This window comes from Rhea americana, unplaced genomic scaffold (genome assembly GCF_003343005.1).
Source record: "Rhea americana isolate MKP2758 unplaced genomic scaffold, rheAme1 scaffold_27, whole genome shotgun sequence".
Classification (NCBI taxonomy): domain Eukaryota; kingdom Metazoa; phylum Chordata; class Aves; order Rheiformes; family Rheidae; genus Rhea; species Rhea americana.
The window spans coordinates 6,961,612-6,980,488 of NW_028186390.1; the positions used below are offsets into that span (position 1 = coordinate 6,961,612).

At 38.0% G+C, this 18,877-nt stretch overlaps 1 protein-coding gene across 1 annotated transcript in view; it reads left to right on the plus strand.

Annotated features, from left to right (window-relative positions):
- The window catches only part of TESK2 (testis associated actin remodelling kinase 2), a 72,445-nt gene that overhangs the window by 23,310 nt on the left and 30,258 nt on the right, over positions 1-18,877 (plus strand). Inside the window, exon 3 of the mRNA XM_085308142.1 lies at positions 5,021-5,069. Coding sequence (XP_085164268.1) covers positions 5,021-5,069 — 49 coding nt within the window. The remainder of the gene's footprint in view (positions 1-5,020; positions 5,070-18,877) is intronic.

An 18,877-nucleotide genomic window follows, 5' to 3' on the forward strand; every position in this document is an offset into this window, starting at 1 on the left:
GAGTTGGGGATCTGGTGAAGCTTACTGTAGCTGCTCTAATCTGGGATGGTTGATGCATGGTAAGACTGTAAGAGGTGGCATTAGAAAGAACCAGAAGTTCAGCTCCTCAGAATGCTAATGTGCCCCATAGTCATGAATTCTTACCCAAAACGAAACAGAAAAGTAGGGCTGGAAAGGACTCGGGATCCATCTCTGTTCCCTAGTCCGGGAGCATTGTTAAGGCTCCAACCTAAGAGATYTGATGCCTTCTTGTTCTCATAATGTCCTACAGGTGTGTTTTCCTCATTTACACAAATGAAGTGTTGTGCTAACTCAGATTCTTCATCTCCAGGGCTGCCTCTTAGTGTAGTGTATCTTCAATTTTGAGATAGAATTTCAGTCTTCAGTATCACTACTGTTTGCATGAAAAATACCTCTTTATTTAATCCGTACCTTAGGGACTTCATTTAAAACRTTCTGTATGCAGAAAGCCYTAGCTCATGTCTTAAGTGCTGTCATGGGAGTACTTGGAGATATTGCTGCATGTTTGGCGGTGAGCATGCAGGCAGATTGACTCATTGATTAAACCCACCTTCTGTGCAYATAAGAAGAAACAAAAAGGCAGTGTGCATATTATATGAACTTCTTTCAAGGAGATTTTTCTTTCATCTGCTTTCAGACAAATGTAGCACCCTGGGAATACAAAGCTGATCTATTTTCTTTTGTTTCCATTTTCTCCTGTCATCCTCCCTTCTCTTTTTGTGAAATTACTTGATTTTATTACCACAGGCAAAATGATGGTTTTTGTCTTTTAGCATCCTTTGTTGTGTTGAACAGTGGCTTAGCAGAAAGGAAAAATATTTTAGTTGGCTTTCTATATAAGTGATCAAGCGATCAGTAAGGATTGTTTTAGAAGCACTGTGCGCAGAACAATGGAAGAGAGCTGTATGGGTGGTGTATAATATGTTACAGAAAGACTATATGAAATGCCTTACCTCTGAACTACAGTATGTTTTTTTGGATCAAAATCCGAATGTAGAAAACTTAAAATACACTTTTAATTTAGCATGATGTCTAAAAGATTAGGAAAGATTTTAATATACATTTAATATTCTTACTCACCTTCTTCCTTCTCCAATAACAGTCAGTGCAATGGAAGAAGCATCTGTCTTCTGACTTCGATTCTCGTTGTGTTTCTAAACACATATGAGAAACGTTTGTGTTGATGTTTGATTTGTTTCTTATTTTTAATTCGTTACCACCAAATCCCTGAATTTTCTCATATAAGCAGTGGATATCAGGGGGTACTGATTTTATTGCACTGGACTGTAGCTACCCTTGGTTTAGCCATAAAACAGGAAAGTGTCCCAGTGAAGTTCTTTTAATGGGAAGCGTGTGTTTAATGTCTGGATGACCCACCATGGCTGGGTAATCTGGATATTAGCTTTGTCTGATTTATCAAGTAGGCTAAGATTGGAGACTGAGGCTATAGTTCAGTTTCCCTCTTCTTGTCCAGACTTCTTTCTCCTACAGTCTCACACAACTGAAAGCACTTGGAGTAACGGCTTGCAAGGAGCAAAACCATGCCCAGTGCACTTTGCTTGCTCCTGTCTAGGAGGGCAGGCACTACAGGTTGAGTGAAGAATAACCTGGCTGTCAGAAACGGAGCCTTCCAACATCTGAACATTGATGACATTTGTCAGAAGGATTTTTTGTGGTGGAACTGTTCAGCATTGTACTAGCAGGGCAGACTCAAATAGCATCCTACATATTTGCAGCTTCTGGGGAAACTTCCCAACCACTAGTTATGACTTTGGGAGTGATTCAGCTTTCCTGAAAAGGCCAGATACGCAGTCTTGGAAATACACTTCCTTATGTCTGTTCATGTCTCCTGTATTGCTCATTGAAGCCTGTCCAACTAGAAATGCTTATAGGAAGTGTAACCCTTGGCTGACAAGACTTTGTGCTGAAGTTCACCTAGAAGCACATCTTGGCTCTGGAGACGGTGCGTCTGGCCAACAGGAATAATCCTGAACGTATTGGACCAGCGTGTCYGCTTCCTATCCGCAGAACTGCAATCTCATCTGGGGCAATCGGAAATTAAATTGTTATGCTAAATCTCACTTGGTAATTGTATTTCGTGGTAGCAGCTGCATATTATCTTTTAGTGAAAACATTTTCCAATATTATTTTTCTGGCAGCACTTGACTTTACCAAGAGGTTGCTTGTTGCTTTATACAGCAGCGAAGTAGTTTTCCAGGAATTTGGGTCACTAGAGATGTGTTCTATGAATCTATTTTCCAGAATTTGAAAACTGAGATTCTTGACACAACATTTAAATGGTTTTGGCATGTTGCTTGTAAACTTATTAATACTGTCTTTATCAGTGTATCTGGTTTCTCTTTCCCAGGGTAATAACTTTTAAATGTGTGGGGGTTTTTTATTTATATATATATGTGTATATATAAGGTCCTGTTTTTTTAATGAAGTCATGATATTGAGCTTTGTTTTAATTTCTGATTTAAATTTAGGCATATATGGCTTTTTTCCAGTAGCAAACCTAGATGTTTAAGAAATTTAAACTCTTATTCTTGGAAACTTGAGTCACTGTGCCTTTTCTGACTTAAGTGTAGCTTCATAAAGTTAATAAATATATTTTGATTGAGACTTCCTTTGATCAAAACAAGCTGGCAGAAAAAGTTAAATTTTACCAGTCTTTTGGTGACTGTGATGCCTTTCCTGTTTGAAGATCAGRTAAGAAATCTAATTTTGACAAAATTCTCAAATTCTTTTTATTGCACTTATATTTTAAAATTAAGTCAAAGTGAAAGACTCTTCTTGAAAGATAGTGGTTGGTTACACACACTTTGTGTGTGTGAAATATTTGAATCAGATTTTGGGGAAACGTGTTCAGATCTTAGGATATATATTTACTTTCTGGATGAGGAATCATCTGGGAGTTGCATATTGGTCAGTTATGTCTGTAAAATAATCACCTCGTCAATTTTGAAATTTCTGATGTGCAGGTGCAGTTTGGCTTGTAGCATCTTACATAAAGATGATTTACTCTAATTCAGGTACTTGTTAGCTGTGTTGACAAAGAAGTTTTGTCTCTATAACAAACACTGCTTCCTAATTTGACAGTAATGTAATATACCTTTACTAGAGGAAGTGTGATATATAGATGAAAACAATAGTATTAATATTTACTTAACCTTAGTTTTCAGTTGAATGAAAACACTGCAGTACCATGTTAACTTCGTATCATCAGTATGTTTCATAAGGGAGAATATAACATTTTCAGAACTTCAAAACTTGTGTAATAGTGGAACTGGAGATAAAAAAAAAAAATAAATAAAAAATAAAAGGATTTTTTTCCTTAAACTTTTGCTTATGAATAAAACTACACCATGCTTTATTGCTAGAGACAGTCAGAATGCAAAAAAGGTAGAAAAGACTTCTGCTTTGGAGGCGGCTCCATTTCTTAGTTTTAAGAAGCTTAATTTATTAACTTGTTTACAAAATTATTCACATGTAATTGCTCTACAGAGTGAAACTCAGAAGCAGCAGCGTTCTCTGTAGGTACAGTAGTTAAAAACACCCCTGTCTCCCCCTCCCTGCCCCTCCCGAACGCCTTGTCGTGGCCTGTTCTGCACTGAACAAGAGGAATTGTATTTGCACTATTTCTTCCATAAAAATGAGCGTATATGATTTGGGCAAGCTATTAGTTGAGGTGAGAGCAGGCAACAGAGTTAAAGTACAGATCCAACTTCTTTTTTGGTTATAAAAAAAAAGATTTCCACAGCTTGGCTTATGCAAAAGACTTACATTATTTTTCTTGGGCTGCTTATAATTTACCAGTCAGCTGTTAGCAAAGAGAACAGTGAGAATCATTCATTTCTTCTAAAGCAGCTTAGGTTAACTAGTTCTACATATCTCTTGCATCATTTTGTTTCTAAACTCAGAAGTGTTTGCACATATAAAATGCTATTTCTTTTCCTTCAAATTRATCTCTGCAAGATTCACCTGTCACATTTAATGAAATCATGCATTTCTACCTCTTGTTTGCAAGTTGGAAAATTCTGGACATTGTGGAAATGATTGTGGAAATGACAGGCATGTTCTTGCATGTTGAGACTGAAATCTCAATGATATAATGAAAATAAGTTAACCTAAAAATAACCAATGCTTTAACTATGCAGGGAAGGGGCTCTGAAGGCTCTACAGTGTGTACAAATTAAATTTTATAGAACTTTCTCATGGGAGATGTTTACCTTCTAATAGTAATTTGCATTTTGTCACTTAGGAGTTCAGCTTGTATGTGGTAAAGATGAGCTTTCAATTGTTCTTAAATGTATTGCACATTCTTTGTCACTATTCAGAAAAAAACAAGGGTGGCAGTCATTAATATTAACAGCAGGAATCTGAGCATTGTGCGGTGTAGGTAACTTCTGTGGAATATGTGTATATAAGATAATATAAAAATTTGCTTCAGTCCAGAAGTTGAAAATGTTGATGTGGGGAAGGGAGGGATGTACGCTGCACGTATGTGCCCTCATATTTCTGAGTGGTTAGGAATGGGACAGGAAGAAACATCTTTATACTTAATCAACAGAATGCAGAAGGGAAGTAATTTGCTATTTATGCAAACATGCAAACCAACCCTGGATTACTTGGCTTAGATATCTTGAACCAGAGAGAACTCTCTGAATATTCCTTTCTGCATAAATCATTACATGCTGGCCTTTGCTTATAAWCAAATTAGTATCTCTGTCTTTAATTAGAGTCATCTCCTGTGCTGTCTTCTAACTGCTAATTCAAAATGTGCTGTAGTATAAACACATGACTGTTTTGTGCTGAGACTTTTAAATAATGAAGCTTGAGGTATGCAGTATCTGTGAGGCTTTTTTTTCTTTTTCCTCTTTTTTTTTAATCTCTTGCCACAGCTGATACTTTTTATTATCCTACAGTTTCTTTATTAAAAAAAAAAAAAGAGGGGGGAAAAAAGCCCGAACCACTTTTCTTTTCTTGTTTCTTGTAGGTTTATGGGTGTCTGTGTGCATCAAGGACAGCTGCACGCACTTACTGAGGTAAGACTATTTCATGATATACATGCTCAAAATGAAGCTGTTCTTGGGCCAGATTCTGTAACTGCTGTGTATCTTGAGTGATAGTTTTATTTTATTTTAATAGTGATTAGTCAATTAATCAYGTTCTACTTGCTCTGCAATAGACAGATTGCAGAATCAGGCCTCAGAATTGTACTTCAGTTATAGTCTTTGTATGTCTTTTCTTCTCATAAGTGCTTATTCTAAAAAAATCATGGTAGGAACCTAAAATTCTCACATTCTAAATGAGATGTAGATTACCATTAAACTGCCCCTAATTAATATTTTTTCAGTGACATTGCACTGCATTTAAATCTTATTTATCTTTATGCTCTGGGTGCATACACATTTCAGACGAATCAGGGATGTTTTGGTTGAGTGATATTAATGTACTCAATCCCTACTATCTCCCTTTTTAGGATATTATCAAGATTAAACCTTAATCAGGGTCCCAGAAAGAAATTATTACATTGATCCTATACCCTGGCTAGGATCTAGGTAGCAAATGAGAAACTGGGCTTTCAGCTCATGTGAGTCTTAGACCAAGTTTCACTGGATTGTGTGTTTAATCCCTTATAAACTGCTCAGGAAAAAACAAGAAGGGAGTGTTTTTTTTTAATAGTAGTTTTACCTGTTTTGAATCAAAATCAATARAACATTCATCCTGCTTTTTTAGTTTGAGTACAAATTGAGGGGAAACTTGTATGTTTTGTAAACTTAAAATTAATATATCTGACAATTTCTGTCTTCTAGAACTACACAATTAAAAGATTAACCTCTTTCTCCCCCTCCCCCCCCCCCCAAATAAAAAAAATACAAGTGGTAAGATATATTTTACTAATTAGCAATTAAAACAGATTCCTGGCATGTATGCCAAACCTATTATAAAACGAGAAGGTTTGATAGGCATRTGCCTTCAAGAAGGCATAGTGTTTAATTTTCGGGATGCTGTATTGCCATTGTTTTCTATAACTTCCATATGCAACTCTGAGACGTAGGTGCGTGCATGTGGACAGTGAATTTCTTTGCTTTTTGAGGAGATGATTCTACAATTACAATTCTAGCTAGTATTAGAATGAGGCAGACTAGTTCACAGTGGCTGTATTTCTATTGTAAGAGGAAAAGCAAAGAAAGACACTTTCAGAAATATCAAGATACAGCATCTGGGTGAGATGTTGGATATGAGACGGACAGTTTGCTTAGGTCTCTTCCCTCCCCACCCTTTTTCTTTCTTTCCCGTGCTCAGTAGAGGAAATGTTTGTAAGATTTGGCATTTTGCGGCAGAATGAGCCCTTCAGGAAGGCCCGCTTACCCACTAAACGTATCCCAGAAGAGATGGAGCTTCATAATGCTTCAGTTTACAAATCTTGGCATATCCTGCTGAGGGTGTGCTGTTTTTYCTTCTTCCCAGTTGCTTGACACTTAAAACATCCCTCCCTACCCAGAAACCCAAGAAACTGAAACCTTATCATAGATGCTTCCTCRTGGAGAACTAACTTTGAAGCTGCTTGCTTTCTTCAGCTATTTTTGAGTTCTTGGCAAGCAAAATAAATTTACGAAAGACTTGAAAGAATAACTTCCCACAGTAATAATTCAAAATAACACAAGAGATTCCTGAAACATTATCTTGAGACCAAAGAGGAAAAGTTTTACACTAAAGAAAGTCGCTACAAAATTTTGAGAAACAGAATAGCTTAATGGTATGTTATAAAAGTACATGCACTGTGTATGCTTTTTTTTGTGTGGATCAAGGTGAACATTTAATGCCTTCAATTGGGGAAAAACTGCTACTTAAGGCCAGCATACATAGCTGTTGTAGGGAATCCACACACTGTTTTGTATAATATAGTAACTGTTCTTTGGTTTTACGGAGATTTTAAATGTTAAGAGCTGCTTATGTTCCAAGGGGTGGAATTAGTTGTATTTACTGCCAACAGTAGTTGCATTTTTCTACTTGAGCAATGTGAACAGTGAAAGTTGTTGAGTTCAGATGACCTCTGGAGCTTAGAGAAAGAGGCTGAAATGGCTAGCTGAAGGAATTACTAGTAAGATATACATGGTGAGTCACCAGTTCAAATATAGCCCAGGAGGATAAACAATATTAGCGTATGGCTTTTTTCAGCTTGTGGTCCATAAAGGTGGTCTCCTAGTTTCTGATGAACATGTCCCTGCTCCACACAATTGGCTCTAGCCTGACCTGACTAGCACTTGCGAGACTTCTGCCGAGGCTTCCACTTGCTCAGAGASCAAATTTTATTGTTTCAAAGGCTGATTGCTCAGTAGGTCTCTAAGTCACAACAAGGAGAATCCTTCCTCGCACTGTGCTGGACCTGTCCTGAAAGGAGTCTAATTATTACTTGTTGACATGGGATGTGCATAGTAAGAAAATAATTTCTGCTTTGACTGAGAGCAGTTGATGATATTGCTAAAAAAAAAAAAAAAAAAAAAGGAATGCAACGTGACTTAGCTAATGACTGAGGAGCTGGAGGTGAATCATCTTTGTTTGTATGTATGTGTTTCCATAGCATGAACGATTGAGATCCTGTGGCAAATGTATAGCTCTTTACTATTGCAAGGCAGAGTCAGAAGAGTTACAGATGTCTTTTCTTACTTATTTAAACATACTGGAGACTAAGCATACTGAAACACGCAGAACAGGTTTTTTGCCTGAGGAAGATGTTGCTAGTTTGTAGGCCTTGGGTGTTTTTTTCCCTTTTGGCAGCATTTTACATTGTTTTAATTGTTCCCTGTCTAAGTGGCTTTTGTTTTTGAAAGAGTTAGTCAAGAAGCAGTTTCTGTTTGTTTTGGTTTGGTTTTGCTTTTTCAAAAGAAGAATGGAATTGTTTAATTAGATTGTACGAGCACTTTGGCCCTGTTCTGAATCCACAGTTTTACTAGGTTTTAAAGTCCAGTAATTTTGAAGTTCTTCTCATACCAGAAGCTATGACAGTATGACTGCCTTAGTACCTATCCTTAGAATCACCAAATGATTTAGGTGGGAAAGGACTTCTATCCTTGCAAGCACATAGTTAAGAAACATTTAGGGGAAGTGAAGTAGATGTTTTAATAGGTGCACGGCTCAGATGAATTGGTGGGCTTTAGACTGTCTTACTAATACTGAGCTGATAGACACAGCTATCTTACTTGCTGTGCTTACCTTCTGTAAAACCAGGAACTGTGTACTCCTTTCTTGGTATTCAGCTTTAATCTGTGGCTTGTGGTTCGATTCTGTAACTACATGAGTCTACAGTGCTTCCTGCTGAAGTTGTATGCCTCTCCAACCTAATTCCAGTCTCTCTGCAAATTTTTGTATTTTCTGACCACCTTCCTAACAGCTCTTTTAGCTTCCATTTCTTAATCTCCTTGCAGACATCCTCAAACTTGGAGAAACTTGCCTAGCACAGTCTCTGGTGTCAATTAGTTATTCCATGAGCTGCTGCTGAGCATTCGGACACCAGAAATGAGCCGCTACCAGACAGGATATGCTCCTGGGAACATAAACTGTGAGCCAGTTACTATGGAGCAGCTGTTGCAGCAATGGTGTATGATCTTACATGTGCCCATTTACCATGGAATGGAATGGATGCACGAGCAAGAACCCAGGCAGACAAATTTCTTTGTGGGTTACGTGTTGAAAGATCATAAAGCATAGGATTTTACCCTGAAGCACATATTTCTGGATATAGTCTAGCATGCTAAGGCYACTTAATACTTTTTTGCCAGTCTTAAACTATTTGTCGAACTCTGTTTAAACAGGTTTATGGACATTTCTGAGAGGTCAGGCTAAAATCTTAGTATAATTAAATATGGATGCACAGAGTGAGTCATACACCTTGATAATTCCTTCTCGAAGGAAGTAGAAGCCATGATAGCCTTGTGTATAGAAGATGAGTAAGGAAGAGTTATTAGGTGTTGATTTGGATACCCTGAAATTACAGTGCTTCATGAGCAATAGCTAATTGTTACCATGGATATTTTATAGCTATTAATCTTACTGGATGATAGCAAAAAAGTGCACAAATACTCTGCTACAATCTGAAGCTGAAGTTGTACAGGGCTCAGTGTAGGATCTGACATGCGCTGCAACTTTCTCAGGCAGAGGGGCAGGGCCATAGCAGTGGAGAAAGAACATGGCCAGTGATGGAGGGATGGACAATACTGTTTCAGCCAGCAGCTTGATCTGCTCTTTCTGCCTAATGTGCATCTCCAGCAGTCTTTCAGTGTTTCTTCTTCTTACTGTACTAACCAGTCAGTCCCTCTGATTYCATCCCAATTGTAATGAGCTGTCTCCTGTGGTATTAGGTATTTCACGAGCCCAAGAATACACTTGGGCAGCCTTGGTGGTGCTGTATATGTGGCACTTAAACAACTGTGAGATAACTATATGATAATGGCAAGCCAGCCATTCTGTGTGTCTGGCTCCTTCCATGGCTTTCCTGTGGACTAGAAATTCCATCTCCACATCCACATCTCTGTATCAACTGCTTCATCTACTGTACCTTACAGGTGTTGCACGAGGAGATGCATGGAGGAATGTTGAAGCCTGAAATTTCCTGTATGCTCAGAGTGCTGCTCTCTGCAGTAATGCATGCTGGCAACCTGTAGTATGGACAATAGGGTGTTAATGCAGACATACAAGCCAAGGAGTGTTAGAAAAGTATCTTGACTGCAGCTTTGGCTTTTGTAAAGAGAATGCAATGGAATTCTATGAAATCATGCATAGTTTTAGCTTTTTTTTTTTTTTTAATATAGCTGTGTCATAAACCCTAGTTTACTAAGGAAATCCTTTCAGACATCTTAATTTTCATCTTCAGCAAGAGAATTGCTATTGGACAATTTGGACATGTGCACTGGAACGGCTTACTGAATTTAATACTGCTGTTTTTACCATCAGCAACAATCTATTGTTTTGAGAAAAGAATGCTGTTATGTACCAGTTCGGAAAAGAAAGCTTTTTTCTTTTTCTTCTCTCCCCCCCCCCCCACTCTTCCTTTTGCACTCCTAAAGCTCACCTTGATGAAAGATTCTATGGCTTATGGAAAGGAAAGTCTTTTTTCGAACATTTGTCTGTGATAACTGAAAAATCTTCCTTCTCTACTTTTCCTCCGAACAGCACTAKTTTAGGTAAACTATAAATGCAATTAGTGGAGTTTCAGCCCTTTATTTATAGGCCTTTTGCTCCTGGAGATAGCAACAGCTGGGAATAAAAAATGTTAAAAACATTCAGTGCTCAGAGTTAGGTTGCAATTGAGCTGAATTATCCTTTTAAAAAGGAAGGAGGAAAAAAGAATTCTTTAACGGGCAAGACCTTTCTAACCTATGGCTTACACAAGCAGAGCTCGTCATTAATAAACATTTTGCTGAAGCATGTTCCCATTCCTTTCCTCTTTTTTCCTCCACTTGGTTCTTAGGTACCCTTCTATGGAGAGCTTTGGSCCCTGAAGTAGGGAAAACCAGATAGACATCACTTAAGTCTCTTATTTTAAACCTTTACACTACATCAAATAAGACAYGTCTTTCCTTCCAGAAGGCAATTGTGCACTTCTGAGAGCTGTAAAAAGCTCAGGAACACTTTTATCCCTGTCCCCTCCCCACTATCGCCTATAGCACATGGGAATCCCTATTGCTATCCCACGAGTGRGATTCGTACTGTTTGAATACATTTTTCATTACTCCAGTAGCACTGCAAATTTTTAAGTAGGTTTTGGTGATTACAACAGGCTAGCCTGTTAACCCTAGAAAACTTACACACATGTAAGTTGTGTTTTTAAGAYGTATTTTTGCATATGTTCCATATAGTTATTTTTAGTAACTGCCAACTCCATTTGAGATAGACACAGTAGTGTCTAAAAAAGAAAACTCCAGAAGGTGAACAAAAAAAATGGGGAGAATGGGAAGCTTTAGAGATGTTTTGATCCTCTATCTTCCTTCAAATTTGGTCCAAAAATTATTTTATGTCATTTGCATACGTAAAGCAACTTTCTTGAGAKTACTGAAGGCCTTGGGCAGTATGACAAACTATTTGTTTTACTATGTTGTGAATCCTTGCAGCTGCTGTGATCTTCCAGAGGAGTGAAATGAGCACCTGTGCAAACTTGCTTTTGAACTTTTTTGCTGGGAGCTCTGAGAATGTATCTATTGATYCTAATATGTTTAAGAGAATGAATCTTGATATGGAGTAAGGCAAGAAGATTAAATTTCCTTTCGAAACAGCTTTTTATGGGGGGGGGAAAAAAAGTGTGCTTTGATGACAAATTTCAGCTGACCTAATTTTTTAAATGCCTCCCAGCTCCAGGATGCTGCAGAAGGACTGCTGTTTAAACTTCGTAAGAACTTTAAGTATGTGAAAATTCTGCAGATTAAATTGATCCTTATGATCTTTGAGCCAATGAATAGCATGAGCTGTGGGTTTATACTGTAATAAATCTCTGTATGCCTTATTCTTTTTTCCCCCTACTTCAGATATTTTTCATAGTGTTCTGTATAGCTAAAATTTAATTTTATATGCTTCCTTTTGTGAGTAGGAAGATAAGTAGTCCTTACAGTGGCACTGTACTGAGGACAGTGCTGGAATGTGTAATGTGTACAAGCAATCTAGGCCTTTCCAGGTATTTCCCCCAAGTACCAGAAGGATAAATCTAGCCTTGCGAAGAAGTATTTCAGAATTATCAGGTCCTCTGTTAAACTGTGGTTAGTTTGAACTGTTCCTAGTGTGGATTTGAGTATTAGAACTAGATAGTATTACACTGTTCTTTTTATCAAACTGGAGAACCTGTTCCTCTTATTTCCTCTCCCCTTTGGTGGTTTTGTTGTTTGATAGAAGTCTGGAAGTCCAGACAGTGCACATCTGTGTTATTTCCTCTGTTAATTTGGTTTCTTGGGTTCATTGCCTTTTTCCCTTACAGGAGTCRTTAACAGGCAAGTCTTGCATATGCTTGCTTCAGGGTCAAGGGAAAGCTGTTCATCTGGGCTTTAGGGATTTGACCTGTAGAGAAGAGTRACGGTAACCTTGTCTGATGCAGCAGTAGTTGCACTCTCCCTTAGTGACTGGGGACTGTGCAAGAAACTCACTTTAGGGCCTGAAGAGAAGCRTAAGTGTGAGGGCAGCACAAGTAAGGATTAAACATAGCAGGAAAAGACTCAGGTGTTTGGAAGACTAGGCTAGTCTGTAATGCCTAAGGTGAGTTAAGTCATTCTATTTCATTGCAATTTTTTTTCCAGCACTAAAATAGAACAAATGCATYGCATAGGATGTCTGTGAGGACTGTTCACTATCTGCATAGTGGTTTATGTTTCTGCTCTTGAGAAAAAGAGTTCATTATCTCACCACAGAAAAAATCACCACAAACTAATAGATCCTTTGGAATATTTTGTTAATTCTCCCATTATCCTTTTAAAATATACAGAGCTGTGAAGTGCCTTACATACTACTTTGGGGAATAGAGTTAAAGGGAAAGACAAAGACAAAACATCTTATTTTAGTAGCTTTGTCCAGGGCCATGTGTAAACCTTGTGCTTTTTTGTATTCCTGTGCAAGTCACAAAATCATTTGTAGTACACCTATGATTYTCTTAAAATGCAATTTAAAATCTATCTTACTTTTTTTTTTTTCAGTGGTCACCACCAACCTTCCTTCATCTCTTTTGATTGGTCACAATAGAATTTAAAAAAATCTAAAATACGTATCAATTTGATTTAGTTTTACATTCCTCACAGCGTATGGACTGTCAGTTTCAGTTTTGCCTTAACAGTTCACTCAGGCTCTAAACATAATTTATAAAGAGTTGCTGAGAGTACATTCAGCCAATGTAGACTGATGTTTGATAATCAGATCTACTTCATCCTTCCTCTGTGCTATACAAGGTATCACACTATTGCATCTTCAAAGTCTTATCGTTTTTCCAACGAATTCATTCTATTAAGAGGCATACAGTACATCTCTCTTCCACTTGAGARATCCACTTAAGAAAGGCTTAATATATCTGATGCTTCCGAGGTTGCAGAATTGAAGAGACTCATTCCTCTGCCGTTATTGGAACACACTTTGCTTTGGAAGAAACATGGGTACATCCTGTAAGCAGACATACACTCATGCTGGGGAATTAGCTGGGGAATGCTAATTAGCGAACCATATTGACTTTTTTGGAGGTCCATGCTAACTCTGTTTTGGGGAAAGGGTACATGAAAAAGGGCATGGGTGTGGAATGAACATATTTCCAGTGATGATTCTGTCTGGATTATCAACACTAAGAAGACTGAATGAGGTTTAGAAGGATGTGAGTACCATCATGCTGTTTTATCAGCTAAAGACATTTCCTTCTGGACTGATGAAATAATTCCTGAAGCACTTGTATTGAGCCTGGATGACTGGTTATTCCAACAGCCACTTAAGAGCTGCAGATGCTGGTGAACATCATTGTACCTAGTACATGAGATTAAAGTAAGGCTTATGAAAGGTAGAAGTAAACCTGATTGGTCTGCACCAGTGGATGAAAAATTAAATCTGAACAAGGTACATGTAACAAGTAAATTCTACTGTTGAAAGTAGAACAGTAGATCAGTAGAACTAAAAAGTACATAGACAAGGGGAGGTAGTGTCGGAATTTAGAAAACTTGATACTGTTTAAACCTTATGCTATAACTTTGAGTTCATGAATTATTTTCTAACACACATAAAAGCACAGTGTGTCTAAGACAGTGAAGTTATTTCACAAAGTTAAGACAAAGTACATATTCTTTACTTTGTTTATATTATTTTCCTTGGGAACCAAATATTTTTGTGAATTATTTAAAAGGAAAAAAAGACTTCAGTCCTAAGCACAGCTTGATATGCTTCGCTTACCAAAAAAGTCCATTTAAAATCACACAAGGGGGCCTGGCTTTAAATGACAGGAGGCAGGAAATTTAGTGTTCTGGCTAAAATTCCATCCCTAGTTCATACTCTCGCACCCTGATGTTGTGGCATATGTGGTATGTTTGAGCCGTTAGTTCTCGCTCCAGCAAACCTGACACAGGCCTCCACAGGAGCTTCACCTGAGTCTGTCTGATTTGTAGCATTGCCAGTGCCACGTGTTTAAATATCTGAAGTCACKCTCCTGAAAAACATGAAAAGGACTTTATTTTAGATCGTCTTTCCAGTTTTTTTCCTACATCTCATGGGTATTTACTTTTTTGTTACTGAAAGCTAGCCGTCTTGTCTGGTTGCGGTGATGAAAGGCCGAGGGCTTTAGAAAAAACACTCTACAATGGAGGATTTTTAAACTTAATGTTTGGGTTGGATGCAGCAAGTTAGGCCTTTGGTATGCAGGGTTCCCTGTGGCATAGATTCATTTGGATAGGAAGATGAATGCTGCTGCCTGTCACCTCAGTGATTTTGAGGACAAGAGGAAGCTTTAGTTACTATATTTGTATGTAGTATATAGTATTGTATATATTTGTAATGCGGTATTTGTATTTTCCTGTGCTGGTATGCTTGCTCTGGTTTGACCAATCCTCCAAGGTGCGTCTTTTTTTTTTTTTAAGGGAGTAATTTCCTGTTGTCTAGATGTGCAGAATTAGAATAGTAAGTAGCAAAGGTTCAGGCAGGTCTTTGCATTACCAAAGGGTGGAACTGACTTAAAAAGCTGCAGTAAAATGTTCAGTTGTGGGAAACAGCTGAGAGAAGCGTTGGCCTGCGAGGATGTAAGCTGGCCGCCTAGCTCCATCTCAGCACGGAAATGCTGGTGTATCAGTTAGAGAAAAGCCTGCTGTGGGTTGGTGGTGACCAGGTAAATTAAGTCCGTTGGGGACAGCTCTTCAGAGCATGCCTGTGCTTTCAGCAAAAGGAGACGAGCGGTGAAAACTTGCGTAAGCGCAGCCCTGAGCTGGAAGGCCCAGGGAGGCTGCTGGATTTGCAAGATCTGGCTTGGCAGGGAGAAAAGAATGTTTTCTTCATAGAGAAGTACAAAAGTAGAAGTACTATAATCAGAGATTCTAAAGAAATGTTCCTCTAAAGACAGAAGCAGACTCTGAAAATATGAGTCTAACTTCAGGCACTCAGTCTATATTTATGTGTGCAGGTGGCTAGACTGAGAAGTGATGAGCAACCAGGATTTCAGTGAGAACTCCTGGATGCACAAACTTTCAGATTCTAGCTGTTTCCTTAAATGCCTATGTATGATTTTAAAAGCCCATAGTTAAACGTGCATTAAAAAAAAAAAAAAAAAAAAAAAGGCAATACAGAACATATGCTGAGTTTGATTCATTTTCCCTTTCTCTTTAGGAGGATAATTAAGTTGTTTCATTACTTCTGAGCCTGTGAAAGTGCCTGAGGAACCTTTTTTTTTTCTTTTTTCTTTTTTTTTTTCTTTCGTTGAGGCAGATGTATTTAAATATGTTATGATCTGAGGCAGGCTTGCTAAGTATCTTGCTGATGGTAACATCTTCCTCCTTTTAGAATGTCACAAGGATAGAAARAAGTAAGATAAGAGGCAGATAAATGTTGACTGCAAACAACCAACTACGTTGTCTCATTCCTCTCTCTCTTCCTGCAGGGGTGTGTGTGTGTGTGTACATATGTATATGTATGTATGTATATATATGAATATATATATCAGTGTTTGGTAATAATTGTAAGCCTACAAGACTTTTGCCACTGTCTCAAGCAAGAAAGAAAAACATTAACTCCTGCATCTCTTCTGCTTTTGCTTCCTGATATCCTGGAAATATGTCTAGGTTAGTAGGACTGAGACGATGCAAGATTCTTAACTACTGAGATACGGGGGAAGAGAGGGGAGGAGAACTGCATGGTGAATCTTAAGCAGAATACCAAGTCTTACAGGCTTTTTCATGGGATTTTTCCATATATACTTTCCAGTAACTTCTGTTTGTTTGTAATGCTTTCGCTTCCCCCCTCCTCCTCCTTGGCCCCAGGAAACATACACTTGAATTAACAAGTGTTTTGCAGTTTCACTTCCTTCATTTTATTTTAATTATCAGCCATCCAAACAATTTAGACACTGAGTTCTACTAGAAAATTCCTTCAGTGTTTGCTTTTGCACAACACTATAATAGAGGATTGTGGTGCATTTTATAATTKTCAACAGAGTGTCCGAGCACCCTCAAATGTAAATGGACATTGGGGCACAGCTGAAATGTTCAGGCTTTGAAAAACTCTGGAGCTACTCAAAAGCTGAACTTCTGTACAGAATTTGAGCAAACTTCGTACTAGGAGAGGTCCTTGTGTGCTCTAACTCTTGCACTGAGTAGATTCTTACACCTATTTAACAGATTTTTTTTWAAAAAATGAAGTGAACAAGTTATTTATATAGAGTCTTACGGGTCTATAATCCGTGGGTTGCTACAGCTGATATCTTTGTGGGAAAAGTGAGAAAAATTTTATTTAAGTAAGACTCCTTGCCAGGGGCTACAGCTTGCTTCTAGGCACAACTTTGAGTGTATCGTTTGTGTTCAAAATGCTGTYGTTATGGATAGAGCCTTCTGCTCCCAAACAGAAGTTTTATTGTAGAGAAAGCCTGTTTCTCCTGCCTGTACCAGGATCAGGGTACTTTGTCTCTTCCATGCCTATGTGATAATCATGTCATTGCTTGTATGCCATATCTCAGATTTTTATTTGTATTACAGCTTAAACTAGGCTCTGCTTAGAATCCAGAGGTTTGTGACTTAAGATTATACACGTAGCTTTTGTTAGGACTTCCTTTTCTGTTTTTTCTGCTAATATAATTAAAAGAATATGGTTATCAAGGTCAGTCTGCACAGATGTACTGAGTTTTCTGATTCCAGCAAAGTGAACTTATTTCCTGAATTACTTCAAACGTGAGTATGAATAAGAGTCCACAAACCTTATTTCTTAAATAAGGGTTGCAACAGTGTGTTGTTGCTATGTGCCTATAGTTGAGGTATTATTTACAGTAATATGTTTCTAGGTTTTAGGCAAGTAAATGAACATTAAATTTAGATTGCCGGCATAATAGGAAAGGGATAAATTCAGTTTGCTGACCGTAAGAGTTGTTGATGTAGAGAATTAAAGGAAAACAAATCTTGCCATATTCTTTTCCATGCCTGCACTTAATGTTTGAAATGCGACAAATGGTTTTCATTACAGCTCCTTCCTGAATAGTATGTATTAATTCTTGTTTGCCCTTATAAATTAAACTGTGCCTATACATGCCTTCTTCAAGGGAGGGTATAGAGAATCAATCTATGCTGTGACTGACTTAGTAGAAGAAATGAAGGTAGATATCATCTGGCTTTTGGTTCTGAGACTTGATGACTAACCATGCTGCGGTGATTGCATCAGGATGTTTGGTCTGTCTTTTATGAATAGCTGAAACTTTTTCTTTRAAAGTATTAACTATTAGAGGATTAAAATATTCTTATTTTGAAAAAGATCAGTTTTTATTACAACACCGAAGTGTTTGTACTGATTTGAAAGCAGAAGAGACGTTTACGTTACCTTACAGTTCAGTTTTTAACAATGTAGAAGCAGGAAAGAAAAGCGGCCTTRAAGACGATTTTGGCTTTTTTTCCTGTGCCTTTCAGTCAGGCTGTTTTTGCTATCCACTAAAGCCCTTCTGGTCTCAAAGGCTTGGGGGGGAAGTTTGAGCGTTGTTCTGAAATGCGCTTGCTTCATCTGCATGTTCTGACTGTTTCAGTACTTGCGTTTTTTTTTTTCCTTGGCAACATCAGTTCACCTGCTGTCCAAAAATGTACTTGTACGGCCCAAATCAAACATCCAACTTGTTCTGTTTAAATATTAAATTTAYTTTGTTCAGTGCTCTTGGTGTGTTAGGTGTCTAATGGAAATGGAAGGTTATTTACTACTCGGAGGTACTAGGGTGAGGTGGTTTTGTAGGTTTCTAAACCRTTTTATTTCTTAACGAGCAGAGGTCTACAAGCTTACTTTAAAAACAAATTTAATCAAGTACTCAAGCTCAGTGTATCAGTTCGTAGTGTCTGTTATTGTAGTTCTGGATAGCTCAGCTTTTGTACAGCTGAAGTTAATGAAAACAGCTAGGGAAACCAGGAAATTTCCAGTCCTACCACTATAGCTAATGATGCCAGTTGTGGCAGAAGGGTTGGCTTGTCTTGCAGCCAGAAGCCTCCAAAGTAGTCATTTAGAGACTGCTGAGTGTGACAGATGTCTCTTTAAATATAACAGAACTGAAGATTGGGTTGTATTTTCCCTGAAATGAGCTGTTAATTTTTTTTATTATTTTTTTTTTAGTTCTGCAGAAAGCTGTGTGTGTGAAAAGATCTCTTATGTTCTTTTACCTTTTTGCTTCCCGCATTAGAAAAGATAAAAATACACAAGCTCTATGCCTTTTGACATTGCTTCGGTGCTTTCGTTGCTGATGCCTGTACTGTTACTATTTTGCTTGCCAGGTCTCCCTTTGGAGTCAAACTACATAGTCTGACTTTTGTTTTGACATCTCTCTCTATGCTGGAGATAAGTCACACATTCTAGTTTCTCTTTCCTCCTGCTCCTCTGGTGTCTTCATTCGGCTTACACCGGCTTACACCGATTSATTCATCCTTGGCTATCTCAAAATGTTTGTCTTCCAGTGTTCCAGTTCCCTAGAGCTCTGACTCTTTGCTTATCTCATTTGATCTGTCGTCTTAAATGTRCTCTCAAACACCTACTTTTCTTAACCACTTAATGCATTGCCTTTGGCAACATTAGGGCTACCAAATAGGGGAGTCTTGTGTTCTTTTTAATGGGAAGCAGTGACATTTCAAGCTAGAATAAATAGTAGGCTAATTTTTCTTTCTCTCTCTCTCTCTCTCTCTCT